General features: G+C 44.3%; 2 protein-coding genes across 3 annotated transcripts in view; both read right to left on the bottom strand.

The window, feature by feature from the left end:
* Positions 1-7,682: 7,682 nt before the first annotated feature.
* Positions 7,683-14,308, bottom strand: LOC111236011 (prosaposin receptor GPR37-like). Its single transcript, XM_022764597.1, has 2 exons — positions 12,932-14,308; positions 7,683-9,842 (listed from the first exon to the last, which is right to left on the bottom strand). Exons 1-2 carry the CDS (start codon positions 13,934-13,936, stop codon positions 9,009-9,011), a joined length of 1,839 nt encoding a protein of 612 aa, XP_022620318.1. The 5' UTR covers positions 13,937-14,308; the 3' UTR covers positions 7,683-9,008.
* A 2,085-nt stretch (positions 14,309-16,393) lies between these two features.
* The window catches only part of pot1 (protection of telomeres 1), a 59,489-nt gene continuing 58,821 nt past the window's right edge, over positions 16,394-17,061 (bottom strand). For both annotated transcript variants that reach the window (XM_022764594.1, XM_022764595.1), the window contains exons 19-20: positions 16,832-16,937; positions 16,394-16,714 (exon numbers count right to left, since the gene is read on the bottom strand). In XM_022764594.1, coding sequence (XP_022620315.1) covers positions 16,575-16,714; positions 16,832-16,937 — 246 coding nt within the window. In that variant the 3' untranslated portion in view covers positions 16,394-16,574. The remainder of the gene's footprint in view (positions 16,715-16,831; positions 16,938-17,061) is intronic.

Below are 17,061 nucleotides of genomic sequence, written 5' to 3'. Positions count from 1 at the left end.
TCACATCATGATGAAGTTCTATAACTAGTGATTTAGTAAATCGTCAGTTTGAAACTTTTAGCATTTACTACACTGAGTGATGGATGATGCAACTGAATATTCATATGACCTTCATATTCATTGAAGAGCGGGACGGACATTTAACGGATGCAAACAGCAGATGTTTAAAGTTTTCCAGCAGCAGAACAGCTGATGGTATTTACACCATCTGTACCACCTGGTTTATCTGGACCATCGTTACTGAACAGAGGGATGATCACTGATTAATTAATAGTGCTCGCACTATGACAGAATGAAACTATATTAAAAGGAGGGAATAATAATGAATGGAAATACTGATTCATAAATGATGAAGTTTATAAATGAAGAAATTGAAATGTAACTGCTGTGTAGACTGAAAATAAAAAACACGGTCAGTGAAATCAGAGCAGGTGTGTATCCACCTAGAGGAAAGGTGAGCACATAACTAGAGTTTATGGGCTGCTGGTGACCCCACAGGAAAGGTCGGGGGGGGGGGGGGGGGGGGGGGGGGGGGGGAGGGCTGCTTTGCCTTGAGTAAGAACAAACCCAAACAGCTGATTGCCAAACGACCCACCGCCTCCTCCTGGTGCAGCCTGGTCCGACCCAGCCCAGCTTGGCTCGGCTCGGCCGTGGTCCTGCCTGTATAATCTGCTCTGTCAGATGGAAGCTGTTGTGGTGGTGGGGCGGTGGTGGGGGGGATAAGAGCTTTATTGTCCTGATTCTCCTCCTTTGTTGGGGATTGCAGCAACATTTCTAGGTCACCGGCTGTGACTGAACGCCCCGCTGCCCAGACCGATGCTTCACTAAGGGAATTCACCAACTCCCCCCCCCCCCCACAATTTAGAAATCTGCTCCCAGCAACAACAGCCGGGCTGCGATCTCCCAAACGACTCCAGCTTCTGCAGATACATCATGGAAGCTGACTCACGCTGTTCGTCAAAAGGCTCTTTCACGGTGTTAATTGGACGGACGAGCTCTCAGATCTCCTCCCCCCCCCATTCACTTTTCTCCTCATAATTATCCCCGACCCTTCACCCTGCTCTCTCTCAGAGGGGTTAAACACACATTAATGTTCTCGCCTGACGCTCGGATGCTGCTGACAATCGCCGCCGCCATGTTTGTTTCAGCCAAGAACATTTACATAACAGTCATTAGTCTCTTCGTAGATTAACAAACTTTTTGGGCCTTTTACCTCAAACACGGAGTGAAATATTTGACGTATTGTTCGTCTTCTGATGAGCTCTCATTAACATTTTTAACAGGTTTGATATTTACGATTGGAATTAGCACTTTGAAGATCATGTAGCAGGAGAAATAAGGAATAAAACAGACACATGAAAAGTGAAGATTTACCGTATTAAATGATCCAGCTTCAGAGGTTGTTGTCCTCCGATCCTCCTGTTGTGTTTTTCTTCAGGTTTTCTGTCTTTTCCACACAAACTGCAGCATAAATAAGCAACACAAACACTTTTTCATGAATGTCTGTTTCTGATTTGGACATGAAATATTTTGTTTTCTCGTGAGTTTTCAGATGTTTCAAGCCTTACAAATCCTAACAAGGATACAGCCATGCTAGCGGCTCTGTGACACAGGCACTGCTTCGAGCTAAATGCTAATGTCAACATGCTAACATGCTAACAACGCTGAAGGCACCGGACATCGATGTAACTACAGAAAGACGTTACATCTTGTTGGAAATGAATATCAGGTTGACTAACTGACGTTTAGCTCACTACTAGGACGTCGGTATCATAACGGACCGGGTGACACGTTCATGTCACTGTTATGTTGTTAAGACTGTTAGGTTCGTAGAAACGGCTCCTAATTGCAGATACTGAGTTTTCCGGGTTGTCAGTGAAGGCGTGTTATGTTTAGAGGCTGTGAAGCCTGTCAGTGATCGCAGCTACCTGTGACAGCGATAGGTGTGAGACAACCTCCCTGTGATTGGCTGAGAGTGAGGGGGACAGGTTTTTGTTGTTGTTGTTGTTGTTGTTGTTGTTGCTAGCTAATGGAGCGGGAGCTAGGCTAGCTGTTGAAGTCAGTCGGAAGCATTCAGATTACACTGTGGAACACAACTTCAAAATAAAGGTTCTTACATTCAGTTTTTATGAACTTTTTCACTTTGTCTTCCTCATCTTCTATTTTCAGTCACTGGCGATGCGGTTCACATTAACTGTGACATTAAAAACTTTGGTAAAAGTGGGTCATGTTAGATCAGTATACTCAGCAGTATTTCTCCTCTCCTGTATCTGCTTAATGTATTTTCTCCTTGGTGGTTAGTTTAGTTTCCTGTGATTTTTCAGAGTCTGGGTTGAATATTTCTGCAGCTTTGTGATAAATAAAGACACTGGAGCAAAACAAACACAGAAACACTGTAACATCACATCTCCTGTCGTGTGGCAGGAACTCCATAAACTGCCTCTAGTTTCTCTTCCTGGTCTTTTCTGGATGTGATACTCAGCAGCAGACTGTGAGGAGGTGGCACCTCAGACTGCACAGTTTCACTTTGTTTGTGTTGTGCCAGGACAGATAGGATGTGAAACGTTTTGTGTGTGTGTGTGGGGGGGTCTTTAGAGTGAATCAGCTCACTGTACCTCTCTGACAGCAGCTGCCGCGCTCAACCACCATTAAAAGTCTTCACCCGAGGGTACGACGAGCTGCTGCAGAGACTCAGCTAGTTATCAGCAGAAACACTGTCAGCTGCAGACGAGAGAGAAGAACAGTGAGTCAGAAATGAACAACTGAACGGCACATTCAGAATCCAGGACTTTAAGTCTGCGAAGAGCCGAAAATCAGTCCAACACTTTGGTCCAGAGGAGATGTCTTCACGAGTTCTGTCCAGATTCTTTGAAGACTGGATGAAAACTGTAAAGACACGAACCACATGTTAATATCGTTCCCACCAACCTGCACAGATTATTTAGCCTTTGAAAAGTCAAGAAGGGGCATAAACCTCACGATAAACAACACACTGAACCACTCATTAAGTGTTCTTGTTCTAAAACAAACATGGAGGGAACCAGCAGAGATCCTGGATGGAGCGGTGTGTAGGACTGTATGACCCTCAGAGGGAGTTGGAGGCTAACTTCAGGTAGAATTGTTGATTTACCTGTACATCTCCCTCAGGCGAGTCCCGTCGCAAGTATCAGACATGTTTAAAAGAAAAAAAGTCTTTATTAGAACAACTGGATCTGAAATGTCATCAACTGGTTTGTCCGAGTTTGTCATCATGTAATAAAATCCAATCAGGTGTAGGTACGGCTACTGTTTGGATTCTTTTAATTCCTGTATTGATTCGGCTACTACTTATTGGTAGAGATACTACTCCCATCACAACCATGTCTCCTGTACTAGGAAGTAGGTTATATATAGATAACTATGGTGGACGGACAAAGGGCAGGATTTTTAACACCAGAGACACGGCTGTGGTTTAGCCAACAAAGAGACTTTTGGCTAAATGTCAATCACCTTGTGTCTCGTGCTTTAAGTCACTGTGAACTTCCTGTGTATTCTCCTTAATTTGAATACTTTAATTGAACTAAAATGTTTACTGTGTCTTTTATCTATTTTATTTTATGTGATCAGTGACTAGTAACCGGTTGACAGGTTTACCCTTGTTTGGTGCAAAAGGTCATGTAAGTAAACAATCAACCTTTTCCTCCAACACAACACGTCCTAAAAACAGTTTCAACAAAAACTGGACATTCATGAAGGTAGAAGTTATAACAGGACTGATTTGTCAGGCTGCATTAGTTTTAGCTAGGTGTACCTAATAAACTGGAAAGGGACAATCATCTGGTGTATATTCCAAACTTTGTCTCTTAATGTGACCAATGACAGAAACACACAGCAGACATGGTGACTTGGCAGCAAATTCTGTTGTAATGATGCTCAAAACTTTTTATTTTATGACTGTTTTATGGCTGTTTTGGTGTTTGGATACCTCAGCAGAAAAAAAACTTATCTGAATCTGCACCATCCAGGACAAGTGGTTCGGTTACTCCGGAAACCTGGCTCCTGTCCACCAATCAGGGGCAGCAGTTCCAGCCCTCCCAGGATGTTCGTTTCATCCCAGAAAACAGCCCTGGGAGCAGTTAGGAGAAGGTCAGTGAGCAGCTTGTTCAGCAGCAGAGCCCCAGTGTACCCGTCGCCCCATTGTTTCTGAATGAATGGGGCTGTCTAATTACTGGAGCAGCGACTGGGGCCGCCAGCCTCATTTACAAAAGACTCAAACACGCAAGTTTGGTGCCAGAGAGCAAATCAAAGCCAAGCGAGTGATTAGAGAAGAATGTGGTTTACATACAAAGACTCCTCTCTGGGTGATTCTGTGATGAATACAATTAGGGAAGAATGTTATGTCATTATGCAAGAGAATGAACACTATAAATACAAGTTCATTTTAAAATTATATTGTCTTAAATGACTTGGGAAAAGAAGAGTGAAAGATTTTTAAAAACATCATCTTGTGTCAGTAAAATTAAAATAGAACTTTTATTTTTCAGATGCATCTTTATGAGAATTCATCCAGAGCATGAAGCGCCGACACAGTCTTCGACTTCTCTTGCTGCAGCATGAAGATTAAATGGCTGAATGTCATGCTTACTTTGAATCTATCTTCTCTCTCATCATGTCTTTGCAGATAAACATCAGAGTGGTGCAGTTCATCCTGCATTCAGAAATGTGAAGATATTTCTCTGAGGTTCTTGATGGGAGCCGCACAAAACATTCAGACATCTGTCAGTTCAATGACATTCAGATCAAGAATCCTGGTGTAGCTGGTGGCTGATTGTGAGTCAAGCTAACAGCAGGATTTATACCGCAAAGCTAAAATGCTAGTTACACTAACATGTTAAGTGTAAGAATATCACTGTACCGACTAAACTGAGCTAAACATGAAAGACCAAAGATTACAAATCAAATGTTCGCATGCTAACATTAGTATGATAAGCTAAGAGGCTAGAAATGAAGCGTAAAATGTTGGCAAGCTCATGCTAAAATACAACATGTTACAATGATTAGTGCTAACATGCTAAAATGCAAGACGTTCTGAATCTAACAATGTTGACATGCTAACATTGGAATTATAGCATGCAGCTAACACGCTAATCAGTTCAATGTAAATGTTTGTACCTTAATCATGCTAAAATGTAAATGTTACATCCCGAGAGTAAAAATCATGCTAAAATGCTACAGATGAACATGATGATAAATATTTGTGTGCTAACAAGCCAACAGGCTAAACATTACAAATAGAATAAAATTAATGATTAACACAGTTTAGCTAAAATGCTAAACATTAGCATGTGACCGTGTGCTAACTGTACACGCATACAAATATACATCACAGGCTGAAGAATTATTATAAATAAAGTGTTTACAACATGCGTACATTAGCATACTAGGGTTTCTAATAAGCTATCAGGCTAAACATTACACATCAAATGTTGGCATGTTAGCATGCTTATGCTAAATGATCAGTGTCAAAAAATCTATACATTATCACAAAGAGATTCTAAATTTAACAATGTCAACATGCTAACACATAGGGTAGACAAAGAGGCCTACAAATAAATACTTAACTCGTTCTAAATGATAAGGGCTAACATGCAATTAGTATATTGCTAAATGCTAAATGTTGGCAAATACTGCTGTTAATGCTTTTTAACACAGAAAGATACTATGCTATGTTTTCTCTCTCAGCAGCAGATTCACAAGTCCACACTGGAAGTTCAAACTATTCACAGTGAGAATGTGTAGAGCTAAAATTAACAGCTGCACCTGGAACATGTGTTTACCTGTACAGAAAATACTATGTGGAGAGAAGAACCAGCTCAGGTGTCAGTTCATATACCTGTGAGCACATACACAGTCCGACCTGCTGCAGACTTGTTTGAGTTGTTTACCAAACCAGTAGCAACCAGGACCCTGTTCACAGGCTGCACTGGTTCACACCACAAACCATCAGTGACCACTTCTCTCTGAATAACTGAGCCTCCATGTGTGCTGTCTGTGGTACTGTTCACTCTGTTCAGTGAGGCGGCCAGCTGAGAGGCAGACTCCCTCTGTCGTCATGACGACGGGAGGCGAGGACAATGGCATCCTGTGTGTTCACCCTGGCTGGGCGGCAACGGTGATGACGACACGATGGCGAGAGACAAAACAGCTGAGAGTTGTCCTGAGCGTGACGCAGCAAATAAACTGTCATCAGAGGAGGAGAAGCCATTTTTTTTTTATTCTGGTGTTTCTTTGTGATTTGAGCAAATAAGACTAATTCAAAATAAAAAATAGAATAAATAAATGATGTTCTTGCATTGACTTGTCAGCTGCTTTCTGTCACTGCCGGAGGGAGATTCGGTCGTTTGCTGCACTGACTGTAACATGTTGTGTTGAGTCTGAACTGTACAAACAATGGCAGCTGTGTCTTCTGGATGGACAGCAATAATGACTTTCACTCTGCTTCTTTTCTTCGTCATGTACATTTCTGTTTCTCTTCTACCAGCTGATGATTTTACCAAAATAAACTTTACATTTGTAGCTCCACGACTGGTAAAGCTCTGAGTAGTTCAACCTGTAAGAAACTCTGCAGCATCTATAACACACCAGCAGGATTTTAGCGCCTGATGCTGGACAATAACAGAAGGAGGTGTTTATGGTATTTCAGGTTCTGGAAGTTACAGTTTTATGTGACTCACTTCTATGGCTTTCATTAGCATGAAACTGTCCTGGTGGTTTCATTTTGCTGTACAGACGGCAAAATGAAACTTCTGGCCCAACATCTGTCTGGGTCCTCGGCCCCGAGTCTGGCCCACATACTTCCACATCTGGGCAGATTCCGGCTGTTATCCTCCGGGACTGACCGATAGCTTAAAGATTTTCTGTGTGTACACCAGAATTGGTCCAGATGTTGAAGCAACATCTGCCAGTCGTGTTGTATATTGGCCAGATTTGGGCCGTAGAACTGGGTATATACTGGGCCAGAAGAAAACAAGCATGTGGCCCAAGTGTGGGCAGGATCTACAGCCGGTTAGAGAGCAGCAAAATCAGCCACTTTTCAGCTGCAATTTTTTTTTGATAAAGGTAAAAATGTGTCACACTGTTGTACAGAGACGCCCCGGCCTACAAATCATATTCTCCAGACATAAGGAAACATGTTTGTTTCGTACAAGACCAACAAATATCATTAAAAAATCATTTTAAAATGTTTTCTCGGTGCGAATGAAATGCAAAAACGACAGCCTGAATTATCTTTTTGCAGTGGTTCGTTAACAAGTGAAAGCAGACACAAACTGTGCTCCTTTTAAAACTGCAGAATTTGTTTTATTTGTTTTATTTTACGGATTTTTTGTTGCGACTTTTGTAGTTGTTCAAAATGGGACACAACCGATGTGAACAGTTTTTCCCCCTTGGCTGCTCGTAAACATGCGCTGAATTACACGTCATGAAAGCAGATCTATGGTGGGAGTGTGCGTGTCAAAGATCACCAAACTTTGCGCCTGTGAATTGATTAGTTTTAAGGAATTACGCGTTCATTCTGATTAGTTCTAATTTGGGTTTGTGAAAAAGTGACAGTTTGATTTCTGCCAACATTCAAGTGAGTGTGAGAAACAAATAATAATTCATCTCTTTAAATCCACAACAAGTTAAAAAAAACAAATCTATTTTAAAATATCTTTTAATTAAAGTGATACTTCTCATGTGGCCAAACAAACCTGTCACATTACAGACTGAGGCTTCCTGCTATCCAACAGAGTGAAGAACAAAACACTCACACAGACAGAACATCAGCTAACAACAACACAACACAGCGGCGCCTCAATACATTACTGTCCGTCCCTTTGACTCACTCACACAAAGAAAAGAACCAAGAACAAGAACATTCAAAAGAACAAAGTACAGATGCTGACAGCAGCTGTGGTGGATGAGAACTCTTTATGCCCGTTTTCCCAACTTAAGGTAAAACTTTATTGTCTGACCTCAGACGACGATGCAACTTGGTAAAAGGGGAAAATTAGATTTTTAGATTTGATTGGCACGTAACCAAATAATTAATTCCAGTTAAAGGTCCGCCTTTTATTGCGTGCGGAAAGTAAATAATTTAACATATATGGTAGAGGTGTGAAAAAAAAAGAATCGATTCACTAAAGAGTCGCGATACTATCTCTAAAAATCAACTCATACTTTTCAGTGTTGTAACAGCGCCGGTTTACATTTTCTCCTGACATGAGTTTAGCTCGCTGACCCTGTAGATGGCGCCCGGACACGAGCGACGGAAAACGTAAGGAAGAAGTCATTCAACCCGAACCCATCCTCAGTGTTTGATTTCCAAACGTCAATCAAGCATCGAGTAACAGGCAAGAAAACAATCCACCGTCACGGAGCTCAAGAATCGAATCGAATCGAATCAAATTGAATCGAATCGAATCGAATTGAGAATATATGTGGAATAATGCGCGTGGTCGCCACACTGGGTCACCATCAGTATATTTGATTCGGGATCGGTTTTACGCCAGACGCCCCTCCTGATGCAACCGTCGAATCGAACCGCCAACCACAGGATCAGCAGCCAACCTGCTCTACCCCCCCCCCCAATAACGACTACTAACTATTTACTTCACTTTAAATATAAATTCAACACAACTAACTAAAATAAAATCAATTTTCAACGGAAAAATTTAAAAAAGGGCATAAAAATGATGCTCGTCCACAAACAGTGAGAATGAACAGGATGCAGCTTCAGTGGAAACACGTGTGAGTTAGTGAAAGAACTAAAACGCTGTGAACTAACACCGACTGTGTCAAAGATAAACTCTGTGAACGGCGAGAGGACGGACGGCGGCGTCAGTCTGTCCGTCAGTAAAAACACTTGCTCGACAGTTCGGGTCGATTCCACTCCAAGAGTTTGTGGCCTGATACATCAAACGCGTCCGCCGATCACAGGATCACATCAGAGGAATGACCCGGAGCAAGCTCTCCTTCGACCTTCGACCTCAGCAGTGTGTCCCCACGACAGCGTAGGCGGCGGAGGTGGACGCCTCCCTGCGCATGGTGCTGAACGGTGACAGCTCCAGCTCGGTGGTGGTGCACTCGTTGTCGACGTCGCTGGTGGCGGTGACGGGGGACCGCGGCGGGCCGCACTCTTCGCAGCAGCAGCAGCAGCAGTCCAGGAAGGCTTTGGTAAACGGCTGGCACAGGCAGAACAGCAGCACCGGCGTCACCGCAGACTTACAGAAGAGCAGCAGCTGGCTCACCAGATGCAGGATGTCCAGGGTTCTCGCGGGAACGCCGGCCGCCATGTAGACGCTGACTATGTTGCAGATGTTCTCCGGGATGATGCAGAAGCCGTAGAGGATGGCCAACGCCACCACGGCACAGTTCATCTGGCTCTCCAGCTGGATCTGCTTCTTGCTGCCGCGGACGCAGGCCCGCTCGGCGCGGCGGATCTTGCGTGCGGTGACCAGCGAGCTGCAGATGGTGAAGAGCGTGGGCAGGCAGAAGTAGCAGCCGAAGTACCACCAGAGCCGCGCGCCGTCGTACGTGAGTCCCAGGACGTACAGCGTGTCCGGAAGCTCAGTGGAGATCCGGACCACGCAGCGCTCGCACGGCCTCACGTCGGGCGGGTCGCCGTCCTCGGTGACCAGCTGTCGGATCAGCAGCTCGGGTAGCGCCAGCAGCAGAGCGCCCACCCAGATGACGGCGAGCTTGGCCGAGGTGGACGCCCAGTTCTCGATCATCTCGTAGTACATCTGAACGTTGGTGGCGGCTCGGAAACGATCGATGCACAGAGCGCACAGCGTGAAGGTCGTGACCCCGAGAGACACCACCTAGGGACAGAAGAACACTCTGGTTACACTCCTCAGAAAACAACAACAACTTCTGTACTCAAGAAGAAGAAGAAGAGAAGAAGAAGAGAAACAACAAATCAGTCGACTGCTCGATGAAGAATCTTTTAGTGCGGAAGTGCGTTCACGTCAACGAGCACGGCAACATGCAGTGAACTACAAGGACCCGGATGGTTCCCTCGAAACGGTCAAAAAATTAAGAGTAAACAGCTGGACGCTTCTCACCCTCAACGGCCGCCATTCTGACAACGCAGTGGAAGGGGGGGGGGGACCGCCAACATACTTTTAAACTTGTAAAAGAAATTGGTGACCGAACAATGAGGTCATGTCTGATTTGAGACACAACAATTAATACATGAGAAGAAAACCACGAGATCACAAGGCAGTGTTTCTCAGCAGGAAGCACTTTGTCAGATCAGGTCACACATGCAGCTTTTAGCATCTTCTGACCAACTCTTTCTATTTCAGTACAGACCGCTCCGACCTGCCACTTCTACTTTCTCTCTTTATTCTCAGAACACAGAAACTTTCAAATGTTTTCTGACATCATTAGGTTGATGGGAACACACGCAAACACACACACACACACACACACACACACACACACACACACACACACACACACTTCAGCCTCCTGTTCTGCATCATGTCACAAACCTCATGCACTGAGCCTCAGCAGCTGTAAACACTTCACACTGTGTGAAGGACACAGACAGGAAACAGTCTCAGTGACGCTGCCGAGTTACTGTCATGAAACAGAAATAGAAAAGTCCTGATGTCACGTCTTGTGCAGCTGCTGTAACTCAGTGTAATGTCTCATAGAACATGTTCCTGGGGATTAATTAGTGTCCATGTTCTAATTAGAGAGATAAGTATCTGCTGCAGACCTTCTTGATTAAAGGGACGATGACTCTGAAGTTTTTCCAGCACGTCAATGTTGGTCTGAGCAATTCGTCTGGTTTTATTATTTTATTATTTATGATATTATTATTCAGTCACGATTTTGTTTCCCAACGATGATGAAAACAAGATGATCGAGATAAGACGATTATTGTACCGCGTTCTGTTTCATTCCCCCTCTATAAACCATCCCCGCCATCCACTTCCTGGTTATGTTTTGGCGTACGTTGATATATAGTCTGTAGAGGCCGCGCTCTGTTTGGCCGCCGTCCCACGCTCAGATATCTTTAACTTACATCGGGTTTTTTTATTAAATGTTTTTTATTATATATTTAATTGTATATATTAAGATGATATATTACTTATAATTTTATTTATTTATCTCATTTTTTAAATGTATTTGTCTTATCGTGTTGAAGAATCCTGATGCTCGTGTGAAGGTTTAAACACTTCTTTATTATTTCGTTCTAACTCAGATCAGTACGACAGGATGTTTATTTTACTTTATATTTCTTTACCAGTGTGTGTGTGTGTGTGTGTGTGTGTGTGTGTGTGTGTGTGTGTGTGTCTGTGAGTGTGAGACCGTCCCAGCAGTTTAATCCTCTTGGTGTTTTGTGTGATTACGCTCCATTAGACAGGTGAAGGAGGTGACGGCACTGATCTCAGATCTGCTGCTGTGTCTCTACGTTTCCATTTAACCTTCATTCTTACTGAACTGAGTGTGTGTTTGTTTGTTTGTTTGTGTTTGTGTGTTTGTTTGTTTCTTTGTTTGAAGACACAGTTTGCATGTTTAGCTCACCTGCTGTCCTCTAAATAAAAGTCTCAAGGTTCTGTTAGCTTGTGTTAGCTTAGCATTTAGAAATAACTGTAACTGTAACAAGTGATCACTCTATTTTACCTGTAATTATAACCAAATGAGATGCTTCTTTCTAGTGAAATTAAAATCTGAACCCATAAAATAAAGTTCTAGCCAATAAATGATGTTTATTTATTATCTTAAATAAATGTGCAAATAGGATTAAAATGTTTTTTTTTCCTTATAAATTTGGCTTTAAAGGACAGTCAAGCCTAAAATTAAAATAAATACATAAATAAAAGTGAAATAAAAAGTCAAGAGTGAACGGATGACAGCTGATAAATGTCAGTAAAGTCATGTAGGTCATCGTCTCAAACAAAGAAGCTTAAACTCCTTTTGTTTTCAGCTTCTCCGTCACCAGCTGCTGACATGTTGATGCTCCAGCTGATTCAAAACACACCGAGATTACAACACACACACACACACACACACACACACACACACTACATGGCCAAAAGTATGTGGACACATGGACGCTGCTGTAAAAAACCTCCATTCTTCTGGTTTTCGAGGTTTCTGCCAGATGTTGGTTCAGACCCAGGAGGGACAGTGATGCCGGGTGATGGGTTCTGGCTCACAGTCTGTGATCCAGTTCATCCCAAAGGTGTTGGATGGGGAACGAAAGATGCGTGTGGACAAAGCTCTGATCAAACAGAAAGTCTGAACTGATCCGGATCTAATCCGAGGCCTTCGTCCTGTTTACTCTGATGAGCACAGTCTCTGATCAGAGGGGGGTCTTTGCCTAATCTCAGTCTGAGAGACTCTTCATTAATCCTGATCTTCTCTCTGATTGGACAGTGGGGTGTCATGTGTTCAGCAGGTGTTGTCTTTGTTTTCCTCAGTCTGATGTGACACTGATCAGATTAAACAACCTTCACATTAGGCGAAGTTAAACCTGATGTAAAACCCGGAATGAGGCCTGGAGCCTCGTGCACGCACTTCCACTCTGGTGTGACCTGAGCACCTGACGAGCAGGTGCACCTTGGACATTATTCCTCCATTCTGTAACATAAATTACACCCAGTGACGTTACAACAGTGCAACCGGTTGTAACCTGTTGGAGCACTTCACCTTATGAGAAACAAACTTTACCCCTTTGGTTTGGTCTGTTGCTTTCTGCAGACACACGTTAACGAGGCGTCTGTTCTTCACTGCTCTGTCATTCTTTCATTTAATGATGTTCATTTGATCTTGTTTTGTGCAGAAACTAAATCTATTTTGGGAAGATGGACAAGAGATTTCAGGGTTGAGCTTAAGACATTAACCACATGTCAGGACCCATCAGACCTGCACCTGTGAGACCCCCCCCCCTCACCTCCAGGTACGGGATGATCCTGCACGAGAACTCTCCCAGCAGCCAGTTCTTGGTGAGCTCGTGAAACACCACCAGCGGCAGGCAGAAGAAGACGATGACGAAGTCCCACAGCGCGAGGTTGGCCAGCAGCGAGTTGGAGATGCTCCTCATGTAGTAGTTGTGACACACGATGCACATGACCGACACGTTCCCGATGATCCCCACGGTGAAGATGATGACGGCCGTGATCATCACCGCGTACGCGCCGTAAGACTCCGCGGTGAGCGGGTAGAACGGGTTCTTCACCTGCTTGCGTCTGCTCCGCGTGTTCACCGGCGCGAGCGGCGTGGGGTCGGGGAAGTCCGGCAGAGAGTACTCCTCCTCGTAGTCGCTGGTGTTGAGTCCGAAGGGCGGAGAGGCCTCTTGCTCCTGCGCCATGACCGCGGGCAGAGCCTCCAACGCAGCCGCGGCTCCGTCCTGCAGCGGCTCGCTGTGCTTCATCCTGCCGGGTTTGGCACTCCGCCTCTGCCGCCGGTGCTGTCCGGTCCTCTCAGGTCTGCAGGTGGGTCCATGTCGGGTTTGTTTAAGCACCTTTCCCGGACTGCATCCACCACTCCGCGGCTCACTGACCTTGTCTCCATCCGTGCGTAAAGCTTCTTCAAGTCGGATGCGCCGATCTCCATTTTGCGAGTCACTTTTACGCACAGCGCGCCGGTGTACCTCCGTCCCCAGCGGCTCAGAGGACGACCGGTTTACAGTATCCAGCCACGAGGCCTGAGCACTGGCACCGCGCAACCCCCCATTGTCCTCCCAGCTGACTGTGCGCCATCTCCGGCTCTGCGCATTCTTGTCAGCGGCGGTGGATTCATAATGAGGACTGAAAGTCGTCTTTGTTTTCTGCCAGTGGAGTTGACTCGCCACGGCCTCGCTGCACAGCCACAAACACAGTAACCTCAGGGGCGGATGCGGCATCGTGTGGTTCTGTCTAACCCGTGAGATGAAACCGTGTGATCCAAAATGATCCATCCATCTCTGGGCTCTGATATTCTCTCAAAAAAAGAAGAAGAAAAAAATCAGTTTTCCTTCATTTTCCCGCGCCAGCAGCTTTCACAAAGTCGTAGGTCGTGTAAAACAGGTGGACCTGGCCGGTTCGGGTGCGTCCCGGAGCGACTCCAGTCTGGAGGCATCACCAAAGAGACCCAAACCCAGAGTGGAACCAGGTCCACAAACCAGTTAACCAGCCGTGCAGGTCCTCCGCGGCAGAAGGTGGAGACGGGGGTGGAGTGCTGGAACCCAAACGACGCAGATCCACCTCCGTTAAGGAAAGTTTTTGCACGCCAAGCCGCACTCGAGCGCGCGGAGGGCGGCGTAGTGAGGTGGCGTGAGATACGACCGGAGAAGACGCCGAGCTGCGTCTGAGAGACAGGAGAGGATCCGAGAGGAGGAGGAGGAGGAGGAGGAGGAGGAGGAGGGCGGGAAGAGGAAGGGGCCAGTCATCTGTCAAGCCTGTGCTCTGATCCTGTAATAAACTGTACAAATAACACACTGAACTATAATCTGTGCGAGATTATCCACTTCAACAAAAATATGTATTTTCAGGTTTTATGCGGAAACTTTTCCTCTTGGTATAAGAAGCTTTTCTGGAAGTTTTGATCTCGAGTTTTCAGATATAACTTTCTGTATTTGGCAGAAGAGCTCAGGTTTAAATGATCTGTCAGAAAATGTGAAAAAATAAAAATAAAAATAAAAATTCAGCAAAATAAATTCTCAACCTGCTGCTTTGAAAATCGAGAAGAACTTAATATTAAATTTTTATGTGTATTTATAGTCTAGAAATATTTGGAGGTTTTTATTTCCTTTAGTATAAATAATGTGTGTGTGTGCATTCGTTGTTGTACAACATGAATCTGTTGTTGCACCAAAGCCTCGTTAAACAGCCACAAACTCTTTACTATTATTTCATTAAACTGAATAATCCTGCAGCATCATTCAGTTCATCCAAAACAGAAATACACTAGAAATCTCCCAGTGAAAGTTTGATGCGTCTCTTGTGTTAAAGGGAAGTTCACCTTGTCTGCCATCTAGTATCAAGTCTGGGTATTACAGCAGCGCTGTCCTGCTGCCCTGAACTCATCTGAAGGTGCTGGATTTGTTTCTCACTGACAGGTTTTACCACCTAAAGTGGTTCCAGCTTTTTGGCTGAGATTTTATTTTCGCAAGTTTTCTCTTTTTAAAAACGATTTGGTAACGATGAAAGGGAAAGTTTTTGAATTCGTCTGTGATGTTTGTGTTTGTGTCCAGATACTTGGTCTCTCGGGGTCGGTGGCCTTCAGTAGTTTCAGTCTGAAGTTTGCCTCTCTCCGGTCTCTTCTCGCTCTCTCTGCAGATGTGGCTCCAACATCAGTCCTCTGGAGAGAAACAGGTTGAGGTGACAACAGAGAGAGAGACACCAGGAGTTTTTAGTCAGATAAACACAACATTCATCAGAGTCAGCTGGTCTTCCTCCTCCAGCTTTGAGGGAAGAACATGAAGACATAAGGAAATACAAATAAGTACATTTAAAGGAATAAATACAAAGATTTCTAGTTCCCTTTGCTGCATCTCATTACCTCCACCAAGGAGGTGCACGGGCCGGGGAACAAGCCAGTAGACTTTAGTGCAGATCTGGTTAAAGAGGCGGAGGTAGGAACATCAAACACACGTTTGTCAGTTTCTTGGATCTTCATGTAGAAAATCAGACATATTTATGGTGTTTGTGCAAATTATCTAAATCTGCGTCTCACACAGTGGCAGCAGCAACATTCAGGAACACTTACATCAGTATTTCAGTCAACGTGCCTGATTGTTTGTTTGGCCTTGGAGGAGAGAGCCGTCCCAGCTGTCAGCTGTCAGATGACCAGCAGATGGCGCCGCAGCGTCACAGATCACTTCTGAAAAGTTCTCTGAAGATGAACAGTGACAGAAAATGAATTCACACTTTTACCTTGAAACAAGTTCTACACTGGGTTTACCGTCTTCTTACTGCAGAGGTCTCCTGATCCCGCAGAGCTTCATGTCCCTTGATACATCCATCGTTGTCCATTCATCCGGGGTGTAATAAATCACCTCTAAATATTTTATGATGGAAAAGATTTAAATGCATACATTGAAAGAATGAAATAATAATATTTTTTAAATCTTTTATGGCTGACGTTTGAGTCAGGTTATTCTGGGAGACTATGCCAAGCAACTGTGTTTGTCCTGTAAAGGTTTGAGATGGATCATATTTCATGTCTCAGCTGTTCCTGAAGCAACACGCCGCCACCGACAAAGCCCCATGTGAACACCTGCTAATAGTTAAGGCGCAAATCACAAAAAATAAATGAGTGAATAAAACTATTCTGAGACAAAAAAAAATCCTGATTACAGATAAACTGAGCCGCTGGTTCCCTCTCAGCAGATCAAATACACAAATGTTAACAACCTCATTAAGTCAATATTCAGTCTTTTATTTTGAAAGTCGTAGCCAGATTTTTAAAAGTCTCCATACTCAGCAGTTTTATACATTTCCGAAGCAACATTTTAATGAACATTTATTTTCTTTTACACAATAAATAAAAACCAGATAAAAACCAGAACGCAGGTGAAATAAAAACAAATAGAAACTGTTTTTTTTGGTGGTGGTTCAGGCGGGGCCGGGTTCGGACCGCGTGGAGGAGGGTTTGGTGACGGTGGTGTGGCCGACCTGGTAGCAGGTTTGGTTCTGTCCCGCGTCGTCCTCTGCTCGGTATGACGTCAGACACAAGTCGAGCCACGGACGCTCACCTGAGGACACGCAAACACAAACCCAACGTCACACCTGCACCTTTTCACTTCACACTGAAGTATCAAAGAAAGATAAACTCTTTAATCCAGGTGTGTGTGTGAGGATGACAGGTGTACCCGTGCCGCCCCCCGGAGGACAGAGGGTGTCCATGGTTTGGTGGATGATATTCTGAGCCTCCTGATTGGCTGCTACGTCATCCGCTGACACGTTGAAGAACAGCTCCTGATTAAAAGATACATAAGATAAGAGACAACAAATAAAGCGAGTCTGAGTTTACAGACCAGAAGCGACGTTCACCTCGAACATCACATTATTTTCTTGTTTTTTTTTAACCTTTTGTTTCACC

This window comes from Seriola dumerili, unplaced genomic scaffold, assembly GCF_002260705.1.
Source record: "Seriola dumerili isolate Sdu_G_001 unplaced genomic scaffold, Sdu_1.0 BDQW01000550.1, whole genome shotgun sequence".
In the NCBI taxonomy this organism is placed as follows: domain Eukaryota; kingdom Metazoa; phylum Chordata; class Actinopteri; order Carangiformes; family Carangidae; genus Seriola; species Seriola dumerili.
Note: the sequence above shows the minus strand (reverse complement) of the source record. Positions and strands in the feature narration are given on the sequence as shown.